Source organism: Arachis ipaensis, chromosome B02, assembly GCF_000816755.2.
Source record: "Arachis ipaensis cultivar K30076 chromosome B02, Araip1.1, whole genome shotgun sequence".
In the NCBI taxonomy this organism is placed as follows: domain Eukaryota; kingdom Viridiplantae; phylum Streptophyta; class Magnoliopsida; order Fabales; family Fabaceae; genus Arachis; species Arachis ipaensis.
In genome coordinates this window covers 107,179,181-107,197,922 of record NC_029786.2, presented here as the reverse complement: position 1 = coordinate 107,197,922, position 18,742 = coordinate 107,179,181, and the positions used below count along the sequence as shown (strand labels likewise).

General features: G+C 33.3%; 2 protein-coding genes across 3 annotated transcripts; both read right to left on the bottom strand.

The window, feature by feature from the left end:
* LOC107626365 (methionine S-methyltransferase) lies at positions 443 to 7,866 on the bottom strand. Of its 2 annotated transcripts, none has more exons than XM_016329233.2 (12): positions 7,507 to 7,866; positions 6,739 to 6,932; positions 6,285 to 6,491; positions 5,538 to 5,633; positions 4,926 to 5,114; positions 4,656 to 4,844; positions 4,330 to 4,566; positions 4,046 to 4,180; positions 3,338 to 3,658; positions 3,053 to 3,232; positions 1,375 to 2,334; positions 443 to 1,055 (listed from the first exon to the last, which is right to left on the bottom strand). In XM_016329233.2, the coding sequence occupies exons 1-12, from the start codon at positions 7,721 to 7,723 to the stop codon at positions 732 to 734; spliced, it is 3,249 nt and encodes a 1,082-aa protein (XP_016184719.1). In that variant the 5' UTR covers positions 7,724 to 7,866; the 3' UTR covers positions 443 to 731. The 2 variants fall into 2 exon arrangements, with proteins under 2 accessions (XP_016184719.1, XP_020972353.1); XM_021116694.1 differs by lacking the exon at positions 7,507 to 7,866 and adding an exon at positions 7,072 to 7,150.
* Positions 12,116 to 14,680, bottom strand: LOC107626364 (ubiquitin-conjugating enzyme E2 variant 1C). Its single transcript, XM_016329232.2, has 4 exons — positions 14,399 to 14,680; positions 13,535 to 13,674; positions 12,892 to 13,017; positions 12,116 to 12,568 (listed from the first exon to the last, which is right to left on the bottom strand). The coding sequence occupies exons 1-4, from the start codon at positions 14,430 to 14,432 to the stop codon at positions 12,428 to 12,430; spliced, it is 441 nt and encodes a 146-aa protein (XP_016184718.1). The 5' UTR covers positions 14,433 to 14,680; the 3' UTR covers positions 12,116 to 12,427.

Below are 18,742 nucleotides of genomic sequence, written 5' to 3'. Positions count from 1 at the left end.
ATTTCTTTATAATTTTCAAATATATCATATTTTATTAGAAAGATATTAATATCATAATATACTATTGAATTTACCTTCACCTTCTTCTTTTTTCAACTTCATTTATCCCTTTGTAGTTAAATTAAATACCAAATTTTTCATATTAGTAATGAAACATATTTTACCTCCTTCGCCTTTTTAATATTATATGCTCCAACTATGTCCATGTTTATGCATTATTAATTTCTCACGAGTTATGCTACGTGTACACCAAAATCAGCCACCAAATTCAGCTATCAATATAAAATATATGCTAGAATACAAATACACATTGAAAATAAATTAAACCACACATACATTTTAAAGACAAAATTTTAGATAATTAGCTTGCTTGGGAACTTAGACTTGAATTAAATCAAGATACAACTTGAAGATAGGATACTAAAGATTAAGGACAATAATATACATCCTAAGACCTTTAACATTAAGGGAAGGGGAAACAATTTCATTTTAACGTTGGAAGTTCACATTTCACAATGCAGCGAGTTACTGCATGCTGAGTGGCCATTATACTATGTGTATATATCAAAACAATGCTACACTAAGTGGAAGAACAGAAATTAAAAGTTGGGCATAACCTTTCAAGCATCATAGCCACTGCTTTTTTTTCTTTTTTTCTCAAACAAAAAAAGGACCACAAACACTAATGATCAAAGCTAAAAGAATACGTGTGCACTAATGGCAGAGCTTGTTTAATGTAGTGCAATCACTTTGAACTTCTTAATGCAATCCAATGCTTTGCTGAAATCGCTCTCTTCCAACGCAATGTTGAAGCGACAGTATCCAGGAATTCCAGTCCAGGAGCCACTATTGATGCATAGTCCAGTAGATTTGAGAAGGGCATTCCTAATATTGGAGTCATCAAGTGTGATTTTCATGGTGGCATTGTCTTGTCCACCTTCACCTTCTGGCAAAATCTTTAGTGTAACAGTCTTGTTGAGATAGGCAGAGGGCTTTGCCACTACCGAGACACCAGCACACGATTCAAGCACTTCCCACCCATTTTGCTCAAGTGCCTAAGATCATAACCCAAAAAATGGCAAGAATTAAAGCTATGAAGACAAACCAATTAAAACACAGACCAGTTCCAAGATTAGGTGATATTACATGCATCATCTCTCAATTTGTACACAATACACTAACCTCACCTTAAGTTTAACCAATGTTACAACTTACAACTGATACCCTTGGATTTATAAATGTAACATTGACCTCAGTTGTAAACATGACAAATCAAAGGGTGCGAAGTGTAATATCACTTAACCTTAGGAGGGATCAATGTAATATACATGTTAAATACATCTCAAACATAAAAGTTGACAGATCTGGAATTACCTCTTTCAAAGACTTGGACCTGTTTTTCAATATTGCAGTGTATTCAACAATAGCATCTGATAAACTTGAAGGTTTTTGTGCCCTAAGCTCCAGCAACTTCTTTATAGCATATCTAGCAGTACTGTGAGGCCTGATTAATCCTGGAAAACTATGGAAGGTGTCAACCAAATGCGGCTCATTTAGAATAAGAAACCCGAATTTGAGAACACCATTTAGCATTGGCAGAGACAACCCTCCAAGAAGAGACACACAAAATGATGGGTTGCATGAAGACTTCAACTTAGATAAACACGGCTCCAAATCCCAGCCATTGCTGTCAAACTCGAGACCAGAAGACGATGTATCAATTATAACTCTTGCGCCAAATTTAGCACAAGTGCTCAAAATCTCTCCTATTTCATTGTTGCTATAAACTAAGCCTGTTGGGTTAACTGTAGGGCCAGAAATATACACCCATGGGTTTTTCACAGTCCCAAAGACTTTGGTGAGTGCCTTCTCTGTAAACTTGAAACCCACATTGGCATCTGTAGGGACTATCACTGTGTCAGCTTTCAAAAATCTGGCAGAAGAAACATAGTTCCCATTTGATCCAGCCGGAAAACAGAGGGTGCCAGCTTCTTTGATGCAGCAGAGGACAAGCTTATTGAAAAGAGCCTTTGAATTGTCAGCGTATATAAATTCAGTGCCGCTTTTAGTTGGAAAACCATAGTTGCTTTTAACATAGTTTTTGATGCTTGTGTTAACATCAGCCTCGGATTCTGACATGTTTTGCCTAGCAAAACTTTCAAAAAGAGCACCCTTAACAGGAGATGGAACAGGCAAGAAGGTTTGATCAACATCCATGTGAATAACAGAGTCGCTCTCCACCCCGTTAATTGAAAGCTCAGCATTATCAAGCACTGATGAGGCTGCTGCGGAATATCCTATCATATCTACTGATTTGGCATTGTTGCTCTTTCTCTGAAGGATGAGTTGAAAAATGAAAGCAATGAGAATCTTAGCAGCAGATATGACATAAATAGATAACATAGAGATGCCTATCCTATTTTCTGGCATAATTGCCATTCTGAGCAACAATAAGCTTAGAAAAAAACAGCCATAAAAATGTGCTGAATTGGAAAATTTAGCAAACAAATTCTCCCTTTAGTTTCCAATCTTACAAAGTCCCAGGACCCAGGGTGTTTATGATATTCAGGTCAGTAATTAGCCATGCATCATATCAGATCATGAATGCTGGAGAAAATATTTTCACAAATATCTCAACAATCTCAACAACCAGGTTAACCTTATTTTTCTACTTACTAGATTAAGTGATGGTCTTTGCTCTTCTGCTAGCAAAATTTAGACCTTAAGTTCCCAATGTAATTGATCAAAACATCCAACTAGTAGAATAATGGCACTGACATGATTCCTTGTTTGAATTTAATAAGAGGCAAAGATAAAGAGAAATGCATTTTATGTAACGAAGGCAATTAAAATTGTACCAGGAAAATCCTTGGAATATGTATTCCATATTCAACTTTTTGCACATATTCAACAAGGTTCTTTTATGGTCCATTTAGAGCAAAAAGAAAGAACTAATATTTATATTATATCAGGAATGAAATTTAGGTAATGATGGCAATTAAAATTCTACTAGGAAAGTTCAACTATAGGCAACAAGAAAAGAGTGACAAACCTCAGCTGGTGCATGTCGGCCAGAAAGCTGAAATGCAAGCAGCTCATGAAAAATACAACCATAATAGTATTGATTAATCAATGAAGTATTGCCTTCTAGTAATTCCACAGTTTTGGACAGTGCACTAAAGAGGGATTCTTCTTCTGTAACGACAAAGGCTGTTTCTAAATCTGGATAAACCTGAAAACCATGTGAATGCAATCAATAAGAAATTGCGAAAATCAAACCAAAATAGAATGATATCTTACAGACTAAGAAAGCCAGGAAGTTAGCATGGAACATCACCTTGTTTTTTACCAGTCCGCATATGATTGCTGCATGAGACGGCAAAGGAGTTCCTGAAAGATACTTAAGGACACCATTTGATCCTGGAAGACTGGATAGCTCAAAGTGATCTGATATGTCCAAGAAAAGACGAGACCCAATCTCCTGTGTTGTATCTAGAAGGTGCACAAAAGCTGAACTAGTAACTGCCTCAAAATGAGCAATCCCTGTCACCACCACTTGAGGCTTCAATTTCTTTATTAGTTCTATCAGTAAATCTGATTGCCGAGGGGCTTCAATTACAGTAATTGCATCATCTAAAGGCTCAATGGTTTCTGTGCCCTGCAAGAAAGAGGAAAATCATTAAAGTAGACTCAAACAATCAAACTACATTGTTCACAAAAGAATATTCAAAGAAAATCATTCAATCCTTTGTTTTCTTTTATCAATTTATGGAATCCAAAGCTACATAATCAGCAACCATAATGGTAAAATTTGAAAAGGCAAACAGGCATGAAGCTACATTTCTTTCTCAATAGTGCTGCTCATCTAAAGAACTTCTTAAATGATTGTTGCTATAGCAGAAATTTCACAGCAAGGACAAACATACAATTAACTGCATTCATTGACATATCAAATTCTAAAATTCACAGAAATAATATTGCAAATAGCATATGCCATTTGGAAAAGTATGAGAAACAAGGGGAGGAAGGAACAGCTACTCCATACCTTAAGGGCCAAAGATGTCAACCATTTCCTAGGGAGGTGTCGAGTTAGATGTTCATCAACAATAGCAAGGCGAGGCGAGAACAAGTGAAGAGCATTTTCAATTGCAGCAGCCCTTGAGGGGAAAATGACAACATTCTTGCACAAGATTTCAACAGATCAAGTCAATATTATGTTAGCAGAATTTCATGCTTAAATCAAAGACAGCCAGAAAATCAGAAGAGAATGCTGGCCTGCAGAGTTATACAGGATCTAAAGTAGAACTAATAACATATTTGGAATCTTACATTAGCAGAAAGTGGAATATGGTGATAAGTCTTCAAAAACCCTGCAATGAGATTGCGAAAACGTTTGCTTCCAGCAGGTGGCTCGTATGGAAAATAAGAACTATTTTTTAAAGTGCTTGCAAGATAAGCCAAAAAAGGAATCTTCTCATCGGCAACAGAATCATCCTCAAAGGACAAATCTAGAGAGCTGCTGATCCCTTGAAATCCATTTTTAAGAAACTCAAAAATAACTTTGATCTGTCATATACAAATGGATTTTGCATCAATTTCCTTCAGGGAAACAGATATTATCTTCTTGAAATATCAAGCTTTAGAGAAGCACCCACCTGGGTAGGATTACGAAGTTGACAACTGTAAACTGATAAAGCATGGGAAATTCTGCCACCAGCCTTTCCATAGGCCCATGCTGTCCGTGCACAAATAGGCTGATCACCAGAAAGTCCCATAAAGAATTCAAAACGGTGGGGGCTGTTCTTCTCAATCTCAACCAATGCTGCAATATCTGTGTCACCAGCCTATACCAATATTTCTCAGTAAGATTGCACTTTCACTGGAGAATTGATGTATAGCCAAATATCTGTTTTCTAAATTCTAACCTGAAGAATTTTGGTTTGCCAAAGCTTTGTAATGCAAAACCCCCGTCGTTCAAACAACCTTTTGCAAACAGCTTGACCTGGTCGGCCTCCCATATTGAAGATCATAATTCCGGCAGCTTTGATTACTGATATCCCCTCTTCAACCGCCCTAGCAATTAAACCCAAGCCAAACTGATCCTCCACAAAACCCTAAATACAAAGTAAAGTAAATATGAGAATGCTGCATTAGGTCGTCTAATACATCAATCAAAGACATTTCTACAAAGCCAAAACATCTTATCACAAGAGTGTATCAAGGATAAGTTGTGCGGGTAGAAGTAAAATCTTAACAAGATTCTTCTAGACTTCTAGTGGCTTGGAACATTTATGAATTATTTCATGAACAAATGGAAAAAGCTTGCTCTGAAGAACAATATGAATATACAATAATAACTAAGCATGTGACTTAAAGAAAGTTGGAGCCAACCAAAAAATCCAGTGGTGTATAACTTTTTTCCTTTTAAATTGACGAGGTTCACATTAAAGCACTTAGCATGAAAGAATGCAAGACATAATTCTCAAGCTCCAGCAAAAGAGCAGATGACCATGATAATAGAATAAAGATCCATTTACCTGAAGTGCACAATAATTACTCAATGCATGAAGGAATTCTTCACTTGCATTTTCTGTTATCATCTTAGACATTGCATCTGGATTTGGATTAAGAATCTGCATAAAGCCAATAACAAGAATAACTGATCTTTAGTTGAATTAAAAAACATTACAATATCGTTTGCTAAAAAAGATTCTCCAGCCATGATAATTTTCTTTTATGAGCCAAAGTTTGCAATTAATCCAACTTATAAGACTGCCAGTAAAAGCTACCAATGACGACAACAACAATTAAAAATAATGATTACACTTGTAGAGGTTAATATATCAAATGCGAAAATTATTACTTTGTTCCACAAAATTAAAGAACAAAGACTCTAGCAGTGGCAGGCCCAGCTTAGAAAGTAAGAACATGAAGAATAACATAAAAGACATATTAGCATCTGTAGTCAAATCAAAATTGCACTAATCTATATTCAGTAACTTTAATTCAACAACACTCAACAAGGGAATCTAAATGAAAAACACTATGCATAAAATATTTTAAGGTATAATTTTAGAATCAATAATTTGCCACTAAGCCACACAGTACTAAAAGGTATCACCATGTCAAAAGGTCAACATAGAAAACAGCAGGTAGAGAAGTGGCCCTCGAAGAGGCACCTCAATGAAACTTCTATGTACTAGGCATACTAATAAGAAGCAACTATATCATTAATCATAGTAACCTACTTAGTGCTTGGTTGGAAATATGTAATGGTTCTGTACCTGTGGTATGCATCCTACAATTCTGTCAAGTTGAATATGATTTTCTCTGCAATATGACAGAAGATCAGATTCATAGAACTCTACCCTGTCCAGCAAAGTTTTCTTCTCCTCATCATAGATGAGCTGGCCTTTATCATCTAAAGCATTTAAATATAAGTTTATCCAGGAAATCTTTATCGCTCTAGGATTGATATCAAGGCCATAAACCTGCAAAAATTACAGCTTGTGCTATGAGTGATTTCAAGGAATAGTTGACAGAAAAAAAAAATGCATGTAGAATGTTTCACTGTTTCTAGGCAGTTGTATGAATTTTTAAGAGTCTGTTCAGTTACCATTTTCATTTCATTGTTTCATCTTGTGTGTTTATGCATTCACAATTATGTGAAAAAAATTGTGATGGTCACTATAATTAAAGAGGCCTTAAATAAAAAATGCTGCACATGATTGAAAAAACCTTGGAAGGCAACCACTTGTCAGCAATGGCAATGGATATCCACCCATTTCCACAGCCAAGCTCGGCAACAGTCCTGTCCTTGAAAATGGAGTCCGGGTGCCTATTAATCCCTTCAAAGAAAGTAAAAGACCAGTCCTCTGGCAGAAATATGCTAGGAATCACCATCGTAGTCAATTTCTTTCTCCCCTTGTGTCCTGCAACAAAGCAAACAAGTTTCCCATTATGCACATCAAAAATGGAATTAATGTATATGCAGTAATATAATACAAAAAATTTTACACTGCTGACCAATAACATTGTTAGAAAGTGTCAAAATCAACTTAGATAACTAACCACCATGATTTCTCAGTTCAATTTGATTAACTGCCACTATAAAACTTGTTTACCCTATCAGTGCATAGAAATTAACATAAATACCAACCCATCACAAAAACCACACACCTTTATTTTTTACAACACAACACTACAAATAAAATTTTCTTGTCTTTTAGTCTTTTATTACTATTATTAATTAACTAATCTTAACTTTTGAATTTTTACAGAGCCATGCATTAACCTTCAACATCAACATCAAAATCAGAGTTGTAATGTCATTATATCACACGTAAAACCTCCAAAATTGCACAGTGAAATTAGTAAACAGAGTCAAAGTGAAACTCAATCCAATCAAATCCAATCCAAACAAATTACGTTGTGGCTTTTGGTTGGTGCGTTTATGACTGTGTTGCGGCTATAAACGACAAAAAAGGGGAAAAAAAAAGTGTATACCTTCGTTTTGGTCCAAAAGCACGTCTTCGATTCGAAAGTGGTAGGTTTCAAAGCAGCTATCACAATCTTCCTTCGTCGGAAACCGTTTCTTAAGCTCCGACAAGAAGATCCGAGTGTCCGTACGAGTCTTCGGATCCTCGAGCTTGTCAAGCACCGACCTTAGGGCGGCGTACGCGGCGTCGCCGGAGACCTTGCAGGTGTTCAAAAACTCGTCCATTGTTTGTTCACCGGAAAATCTGTGAATGCTGATTGGTTAATGGATTGAGTGTCTCTCTCACTTTCACATCAGAAGAAGAATGCTCCACTTGTTTCTGTGTTCTAAGCTCTCAGTCTTCTGACTCAGTTAGCAACGACCTTTTCCTTTTTCTACTAAAAAATATAAATAATATAAATAATTATAATATAAAAGTGTAGCTACGTCAATTAATTTGTTTATTTAATTGAATTGTTTATTGTTATTTGCATTTGTATATGTAATCTTTTTAATTAATTAATTAAAAAGATTACATATACAGATATAAAAAATATTATTTATATATTAAAATTAGTTATTAATATATTTATATATAAATATATTAATAACTAATTTTAATATATAAATAATATTTTTTATATCTGTATATGTAATCTTTTTAATTAATTAATTAATAATTTTAATATTACAATAAGATTTTTTTATACAATATCTTTTAATTTTGTAAGTTAAAGATTAATATACATCAAACTAAAATTTTATTATGTGTTTATTTTTTGTCAATGAATTACAATATATGTAAAATTTAAATTTTGATAGTTATTTAAGTTAACTAGTAAATTAATTATTCGACTAATTGATATTAGTTATTTTGTTCTAATAATAATATAAGAGAATCAATAAATTCTTTTTCAAAAATGATTAATAAACTAAATTTTTAGTATTTTATCAATTTTTGAACATATATATACATGTGTAATTTAATATAATTTATATCACATAACAAATTTGTTTATATAAATTGACTAAGAATATACACATAATTTATTATATTTTATACTTTTATACATTTATTCAAGTAAATATATGTATTTATTTGTTTTTATTAATGTAATAATATAAAATAGATGCATGTATAAAATAATTTGAAAGAATAAGATTCAATTGTTTATTTAGGGTTGATTTTTTATGATTAAACAAGCATTGACCGGAAAAGGTGCGCATGGGTAATTGTGAATGTTTATATATGGGGACACAAATTATTTATTATTGACGTTGTTGGTGGTATTCAATCACTTTCTATAAACAAATATATTTTGTAACTTGCAATTTTTTAATGTTAAAAACTACACTATTATATTTGAATATTGTTTACTCTTTTTTTTTTTTATTCCAGGATTTAGTACCTACTACTGAATATAATGATTAATTATTTCGATGGCTTATTTCAAATCTTTAATGGGTGAAATTAAAATAATAGTTTGAACGTAAAAATAATAGTTAAATAATCTAAGTAATAATTATAATAATAAGAGGTGGTAAAGAAAATAATTATTATTTTGCTTATCTTTTCTTTTTATATTTGGTCATTCTTCAAAATATAAAAAAGGAATCAATATTTTAGAGATATATATAAACGTGATTTTTTTATCGAAGAAAAAATCCTTTCAAAATATATAAAGAATTTGTACATTTTGTAAACATAGAAAATTCAACATTTTAGAGATATATAAACGTGATTCTTTTGCTGGAAAAAGGAATCCTTTCAAAATATATAAAGGATTTGTACTTTTTTATATTAGATTATTTAAAAAAAAAAAAATCTAAGGAGTCAGTAACTTTTGTGTTTTGTGGCCAAAACTTAACCATCAAAAGAAAAGTGAGTGATCTCCCACCATTAAATGTAATCTCACACCATTAAAAACACTATTGATGACCAGTTGATGGTTACAAAATACAAAAATTATTGGTCTCCTAGCACTACTCTTTTCAAAATATAAAAAATGCAACATTTTAGAGATGCATAAAACGTGATTCTTTTACTCTAAAAAGAATGCCAAAAAGACAACTAATAAAGAGAATGTGAGTGAGAAATAGAGAATCCTCCTAAAAAATAAACATGTAAACCCTATTGCAATTTAAAAATAAACAATAAAGAGAATGTGAATGAGAAATAGAGAATCCTCCTAAAAATTCTTCAAAATTCACAAAGATACATGGTGGGTTGCCGTACAAGCAAAATATTTTAAAAAAATATACTTTAATGTCACGCACATTTGGTGCCAATTGGCTAATTGCAAATTTATGTCCCAAGCCACTTGCTTATATTATTAGAATAACGTTCTTTTTAATTTGGTCATGTGACATGTGACACCTACAATAATATCATACCATATGCGCGATTAGTGGGTGCCAAATAATTGATAGTAACATAAATTAGAATACCTACTTATTCATGACTTTCACACCGTCATCTAAAAGTCTAACTTATTGCATAATCAATTAATTTTTTTAACATGAAATGACTATAGAATAAGGATGAGATTCAATATGAATTGACCTTGGTAACTTGGTAGTAATTGTATGATAGAACAACTTCTATTTTAATTTAGAGTTTAAAACATTTATCCGGTCATTGTAATGAACCAAAACTACTTTGGTCGTCTTAGTTATAGTACTAAAAAGAAACAAAAATAATAATAAAAAAAAAGTCTTGCTAAAAGACATATGTTAAAGTCAGTTAAATTTTTTTTTTACTTATTTTGATAAATGTATTACAAAAACATTGAAAGCTTCAAAATTTTAAATTTTCAATAAACATTTTTTTATATTTAACACCTTAATAAATACTCTAGTAAAATCTTAAAACATAACAAACATTAAAAAAATATATGAAAAAAAATATGAATAGTTGCTTTTTATACATGATCCAAAAGAGTGTGAATCTTCTTTTTTGGTCTTACTACACAACATGCCACACTATCCACTCACACATACTAAATAGATTTCTATTCCACTTTTGGCTTTAGCTAACTTTTTTTTAAATTTTGTACGGTATCCCTCAATTCGACAGATTAAAAACTAATCCGTCGCAGTACTAAGTTTTATTTAAGCATTTGTTATTAGCCAATATGTTACTGCCTGAAATTACTGCATGTACAAGACAAAATTTGACGGCCCGACACTATTTTAGACTAACTTCACTCTCTTGAGAGTGAGGACCTAATCCACTCTCTAAAAGGAACATGGCAAAACATATGCAACAAGCCCTAGTACACGCCAAAAGCAATTGGGTCCAACCTGGCCCAATAAAGCCACTCAGACCACATGACAAGTCTCGGACCCCAAACCAAGTCCACATGACCTTGCACCCGACCCGACTTGGAGAAGAAGTTAAGACCTTCCCACTACCACAAGTTCAGCGATGCAGGCAGGGCAGTAACCTTCCACCACGCCTAACCATCCTGCAATATGCAGATAACTGCCGCACCACTAACAAATGAGCCCTCCTCTTTGTTATGATCAACTAGGGTTGAACTCAATTCAATAAATACTATAGAAAAACTCTTAAAACAAAAATAAAAAGTTACTATTCTCAAACCACTCATATAGTTCAAATCAAATAATAAATAAATCAACACAATATCCTATTAAGAAAGAGAATGAGTTAAATTTTTTCTTTACTTAATAATAAGATTACTTAATCCAAAATAGTCTAAGTCATCTCTTGAGAAGAATAGAAGTAGAACTCAACTCAAACACCTATGACTATGATCCTCTTCAAGAATCACATTGCCAAATTTTAAAAAGCTTCGGTGGCAAGATCCCACGGTAGGGTTGTCAACCCGATCCGTAGCGGAAAAGGCAGGGTACAGATTGTGCCTCAACCTTATCCAACCAACATGCACCTTATATATGTATATGTTATATACTTATATAAAAATATGTTTTAAGTAGATATTAAACCAAAGACCTCTCACTAAATGCAAAAGATCCTTAGCCATTAAAAAAAGATCATTAATTGATAATTTAATATTTTTTTTTTACATAAAAGTCAATTCTATTTTAAATTATCATAAAGTTATATAATAATATTGTATCTTTTTTTGTAACCCGCGATTAAAGTCGGATACCTACGGATTAAGAGCGGGTAAAATTAGGATCAAAAATAGGGTTGACTCCAAACCCTACCCTACCCTATCCATTGCCACCCCTTGCCCCCTTTTAACAAAGCAAAAGATTCAGTTTCGATCACGAAATTCTTATGTGCTTAGATAATAGAAATGAGTATATAGAATCACGAGAAATGCTAGAGGGCCAGCAACTTGTGTTTTATAACCATCAATTGGCCATCAATAATATTTTTAATGGTGTGAAATTACATCCAATGGTAAGAAATCACTTACTTTTCTTTTGATGGTTAAATGCTGACTACAAAACACAAAAATTACTAGCCCCTAGACTTTCTCTAGAATCACAAACAAGTTGCTCTACATACTCAAAAGTTTGAAACACTTGTTAAATATACTCTAACGTCTTAAGAGCATGCCCGAATTTCTAAATAGCCCCTTTTCCATTTGGCTTCAGCTTACTTACATGTTACAATGCATCAAAATAAAGAAAGAAAGAAAATAAAAGCAGAAAATTGAAAGCATTAATCCGAAGGGAACATTACTACTTAAAAAGAGTTGCTTTCAATATTTGACACACACAGTTTTGATTTTTTGTTTTTTTAATCAAACAGCATCCCCTTCAGCACAGTTAACAAAGACAATTAAAAACAACTCTGAAGCCATGGGAGGGAAAATATGAAGCTTTTTTTTGGGAGGTTGGGGGGCATTCCCCTAAATATGATCTTGAATTCAGAATGATCCACAAAAGGCAAACACTATATATTGCATACTGCGAATGCAATATGATCCCGACATCTATATGCGACCTTGGACGCTAAAAGTAGGTGCCTTCCGGTGGCTGGACAAGCTTCCGGTTATGAGGGGCGGCCATTTCCTTCTTCAGCTGGGTAAGTATGTCCTCCATGGTGTACTCTCTTTGCCAGTTTGCGAGAAGGCCGAATTTCTTTGGTTCAACCTGTTTTCATTCACAAGTCTATAAATCTTGCTACAAAGAAATTTGCCATCAAGTTCGTTAAATCAGAAAACCATGTATAAACCGTAAGTGATAAGGGATGGGGATGAGGCAACCCTGCATTTTCTCATCACCGGGAAGGAGGAATATATTTCAATATTCCTCTCATTAGTTAGAACTATATGCTATCATTCATCTCAAAGTTATTGAAAGAGAATTCAAAGTCGAAAACATTGTAGTAAGCATAGTTTATGTATCAGAAAACATCATGCTCTAAACAAGAAATATTTAAAAGCTGAAAGCATGTATGGAATTATAAATGATACCACTCCAGTTTCATGATTAACACAAGTCATGTTAATCCTTGAATGAAACCGAACACTTGGGGGCTTTTCTGGGTAGTCTTTGTCACAGAACAGCTTCAACTGATAAATTCTTCCCTCATGAACAGTCTAACAGAGAAAAAAAATTGAAAAATTACACAATTATTTCAAGTAATTATAGAGAAAAAGATGTACTTAGATTAAACTTTGAAATTTATAGATAGATAAATAGTTTATACTCAAGAATTCTCTACAACTGGAGCAAATACGCTACATTAATCAGGCACAATAGCAACGATCCAACACCCCAACAGAAGGTCATATATATATATATGATACACTATGTCATTCTATTATCAATAACACTACCAATTATAAGTTAGCAGTCATCAACATCATCATGCATACTTAAGTTTCAGAAAGATAGACAGTGTAGTTGAATCTTGCACAAACACATGCTCCGTTGCTAAGAGCTGCAAGTAAGGTCTCAAATTTTAGAAAGTCTAACTTCCACACTTTAATTGGTTCTAACATTGAGGATTAAGCTAATCGCTTCATGTTAATTCAATTGTTTAAACAAAATAAGCTGAAATGCATACACATACAAAAGGAAAAATTGAAGTAATGCGGCAACATAGCTATTTACATTGTGGGGGCCGATGATGGTTCCAGTCCAAGAGCGCATGTAAATGTCATCTCCATCATCCATTCCATAGCTAACTGTGCCATCTCCAATACCTTTTTCTCCGCGCTCAAGTTCCTCCAGCAATCTGAAGTTCCTAGGAACTGCGACCGAGAATAAACCACACTTAACAACTCACACTACCAATCTTAAATTGAGCTGAAAAATTAGCATCTTCTAATATCAAAGAGAAATAATTTACATTTCCACACAGTGGTTCATAATAACATTTCAATAATGCATACTTATACACAAACCTATTTATTTAAACCCAAAACAAGTGTAACATATTTAATTGAACCTCGGAATCATCACAAACATGTTTCATGAACAATCTCAGTAATTGAAATGGCAGAATTAACTCATGCAACAATGCATTTATCACTCAATCAAGGTATTATTAATGACTAACCATCATTTCAAGTTTTCAAGTTCTCAAACCCACGAATAAAAATTCAAATTACAAACGAAGTGCACAAAATCAAACAAAAGGCTAATTTATTAATACATCAATCAAAGTAAACCCACAAAAAAAATATCAACAAATAAAAGCCCCAGCTGAGAAAACTGAAATCACGATCCAAAATTCCACCGGCATAAAACGAGACAAGAAAACAAAATATTATATTTATTAATTATTGTTTTTAACGAGAAAAAAATAACGCATCGAATGTTCTAGGTCAACGGCACACAAACATGAGCAAAATCTAGAAACTCGAAGAAACAAAAAAATCAACAAGAAACCAAAGGAAAAGAAAAAATAAAGAAAACGAGAGAGAGATTATAAAGGAAATGGCACGGTTGAGGTGTATAATAAGGGTTTCTCACCCACGACACTGGATCCTGCTGAGCCAAGCGTCATGGATATAGCAGAAAGAGGGGTTTTGGCGATGTGGATGTTGCGGATCTGATGAAAGAGAATCGAACTTTGGTGAGGGAAGACGCAGAGAGAGGCGAAGGAGAGAATCTGGGGTGCGGTGAAATTGGGAATTGGGAAGAGAAGAAAAGAAGGAATAGGGTGTGTGTGTGCGCGACTGACGAATAAGGGAACAAAGGAAAAAGGAGGAAAAAAATGTGAGACTAGAGGGTAATGTAGTAATATTATGGATTTTCTCTACTTAATGATGAGAAATGGAAAATTGAAGAGAGAGAATATAAGAGAAAAACAAAAAAACAAAAAAACAAAAAAGAATGGGTCTTATTTTTTATTTCAAAAGTATTTTCAAACAATTCATCAAATTAAAGATTAATTCGTTACGAATTTGAATTTTATTTTAAGATTTATTATTGGCCAATAAAAAAATATTTAGATTTGGATCCTCTAAAGTTTGAATTTCACTTTAGAGAGTAAAATGTGATCTTCTATCATTAAATAGTTTCTCTTTCATATTTATTATTATTGGTCTCACTTATGAAATCAATAGCGAGAGATCACATCTTACTCTCTATAATGAAATTCAAACTTTAGAGAATCCAAATTCTAAATTATTACCTACAAAAATTAAAACTCAAATACTTATTTAATCAAACAAGTAAACTGACTTAACCAACTTAACTTGCATAATTTCTTCCTATTGGACCAAAGGGCCCATTTGCTTCTAATAAGCTCGTTTGTTCAGTGAGAAAACCCAGCTTCTTCCTCTTCTTGTTCAACTTCAACACCGCCACCCTCCTTCGCCCTCCCCTCACGCTCTCTCTCCTATACTCCTCTGCTACCAGCAACTCCATTCTTGACCCCTTAACGCCTCTCACTTCTTCCACCCCTTCCTCTGCCACACTCACTGGCCTTGGATCTTGATATCACTTCTTCCACCCGTTCCCCTTTTCCACCCAAAAAATCCCAAGTCTTCTTCTCTCCTTCAGCAACAGCAACAGCAACAAGTAAATCTAGCAACAACAATTCTTTTTCTCTTCTTCACCAGCAACAACAACAAATCCAGCAAATTGAACAATAACAAATTCAGCAAAATAAATCACTAACAAATTTAAATTTGACAACAGTTCAACAATCATCAATTGCACTTTAAATCCAAAATCAACAACCATATAAATTAAAAAGAATTAAAAAAAAGATGTTCATGTTCTTAAATCTCAACATGTCGAACACCGAAGCCGAGCACCGCGAAGAGGAGGAGGCTCCTGCCTGCGAGGACGAGGACACCGGAGCTCAGGTAGCTCCGATCGTCAGACTCGAAGAGGTCGCCGTCTCTGGTGGAGAATAGCATCTTCGTTTTTTTCGCCAGTGAAAAAGGTTCAAGCAGAAGCAGAAGGAGAAGCAGAGGCAGTCAATCACAAAAGAAGAAGCAGCGCCGGCGGAGTCCACCTCCCGATGACGACGCGACGGCATGGTCTTTCGATGACGACGCGACGGCGGCGGCGGTGAACCCTAGAAACGAATAAATAGGGTGGCGGCGGCGGCGAGAAGAAAAAATTGAAGTTGGTGGCTTGTTTTAATTTTTTTTAATATTATTTTTAATTATTTTATTAATAATGAAGGGTAATATGGTAAAAAAATAAAATTGAAGTGAAAAATGACGATTTTATAACGTTTTGTAACGTTGAGAATAATTTTAATAACAAAAAAAGGTCAGAGACGATTTTGATTTTCACCCAAACCTTAGAGACGATTTCAGTACTTAACCCTTATTTTTATTAACATAATATTTAATGTAAGTATAAAATTGTTTTATATTAAAATTAAATTTGCATAAAAGATAATTATTATGTATTTGTGTGAATATTTATAATATTAATTCACACATTGTTTTAAGTTAATAATCAATTATTAGAATAATAAAAATATGCCTAATAATAATTAACTACGTACCAAACAAACAATTTATTGTATTTAAAATAGTATAATAAGTTGATATAATATATATCTTGAGTAACAATAAATGTATAAATTGTTTTATTAATTAAGTCCAAATAAAATGGTTTAAGACTATTAAAAATTAATTTTTTATCACTCTCACTTATTTACTCATTCAAATTTTATTATTCAATTTAGTTGAATTTAATTGATAAAAAAATTTATGCATATAGTATTTTTTTATTTTTTATACTTAATAATTGTTTTTTTTTTCACTAAACTCCAAAATGATTCATGAGATTTATGAATTATACTAGTTTGGTTCCTTATTTGTCAATGACAATGTTTACGTCTTTGACATTGTAAAAAGTGCACTTAGTTAGTCCGTCACCCAATTTTCGACCATTTAATATTGCCATCGACAGTGATATGACACTGACATACCACGTTGGGGTATGTAATAGACAATTGAACTGCTAATTGAAACTATTTGATTCAATGTGGTTCGTTTACCTATTTTAACCCTAATTTTAGCAGTATTTCTCTATCGTTCTTCTTCTTCTCTTTGTTCACCAACGTTCTTTTTCTTCTTTGTTGTTTTTATTTAAAACTGAAAGTAGAATTATAATTGGAAGTGTGAGTCAGAGTAAAAAAAAACTTTATGCTATTAACATCAATCACTTTAAGTCGGACTACAGGTTTGCGGGTGTCAAAACATTGTGGGTGTAACTGTTGCCCTGTGCTCCGATGGTTTGAAACAGATACTAATCAAAATAAATCCTTCTTCAATTGTTCTAATTACAATGTGAGTTTTTGCTTAAAAATGATTGTTAAGTGTTTGTATGTTCATAACTTCTAACCCTACTTCATACAAACTAGGGACAAAACATAGCGTGAGTTTTTCATGTAGATTGATGATGTAGAAGAAAAACATAAAAAAAAAAAGTATCCACTAAATCTTTATTTTCGATGAATTAAATTTCGCAAAAAACTCTTTCTTCTTCCCTCAAAGTACACAAAGCTCAGAGTGCGAGCGAACTCCACTCCGTCGAATAGTTTCACCCTTCAAACCCTAAACAACATTCACAGAAGATTGCATATCGTTAAGTGTTTAATTTCATAGGAAGAAGAAGATAAAGTGATCACAAATTTTGGGATTTTAAATTTTTAACTCGCAAAATTTGTCAAACAATGTTGTTCCAAGAGTGTTTTAGTGCCATAATCTGACGACATTATTTTATGATGTATAACGTAATACTCATTTGTCAAGTCATTGCCACCAGCAATATTAAATGACCGAAAATAAGGTGAGAGATTAATTAGATATATTTTTTACAATATCAAAAATATAAATACTACAATTAATAAATTAAAAATTAAATTGATATAATTCGTAAATCTCAAAAACTATTTTGGAGTTTAATTTTTTTTTTTTAATCTATACATCATGTAACATGATTGTTATGTCATAAATGAAAACCAATCAACATAATAATACGTATAGTTAGGGGTGGCAATGGGTAGGGTATGGTAGGGTCTGGAGTCAACCCTAACCCTACCTGCGGGTTGAGATTTTTATATAAACTCAACCCTACTCTACCTGCGGGTTGAGAATATCTCAACCCTAATCTTACCCGCGGGTTACAAAAAAAATGCAATGTTATTATATAACTTGATGATAATTTAAAATAGAACTGACTTTTATGTAAAAGAAAAATTTATTAAATTATCAATTAATGATTTTCTTTTAATGACTAAGGATCTTTTGTATTTAGCGAGAAGTCTTTAATTAAACATCTACTTAAAATATATTTTTATATAAGTATATAATATATACATTGTTTCCAAAGTAAAATAAACATAATCCAAAACATAATTAACAATATTGTCTCTAAAACAAAACAAACATAATTTAAAACACTCAATTTTCATCTTCATTCTCTTGTAAGTTGAGTTGGGGGAAGTTGGGTTTTGGTAAAAAAAATTGTAAAAATACCCCTTACTAAAAAAATACTAAACCCGGCGGGGAAGCCCGCCCCGCCCCGCCAAAGCCCGCCAAAACCCGCGGTTTAAGCGGTGCGAGTTAAGCGGGCTTTTGCTATTTGGCGGTCCCAATTTTCCAGCCCGGCCCGCCTTTTTTGGCGGGTTACGCGGGGCGACCCGACGGGTTTAAGCCCGTTTGCCACCCCTACCCGCACCCTACCCTACCCGCTGCGGATCGGATTGGCAACCCTACCCGATTAGATGGGGTCGGGTTGGATACCCGTGGATAGGGTACATATTACCACCCCTACGTATAGTCATCAATTTGAATAATAAATTATTTTTTTAATTAATTAAAACATAAATTTTTTATTATT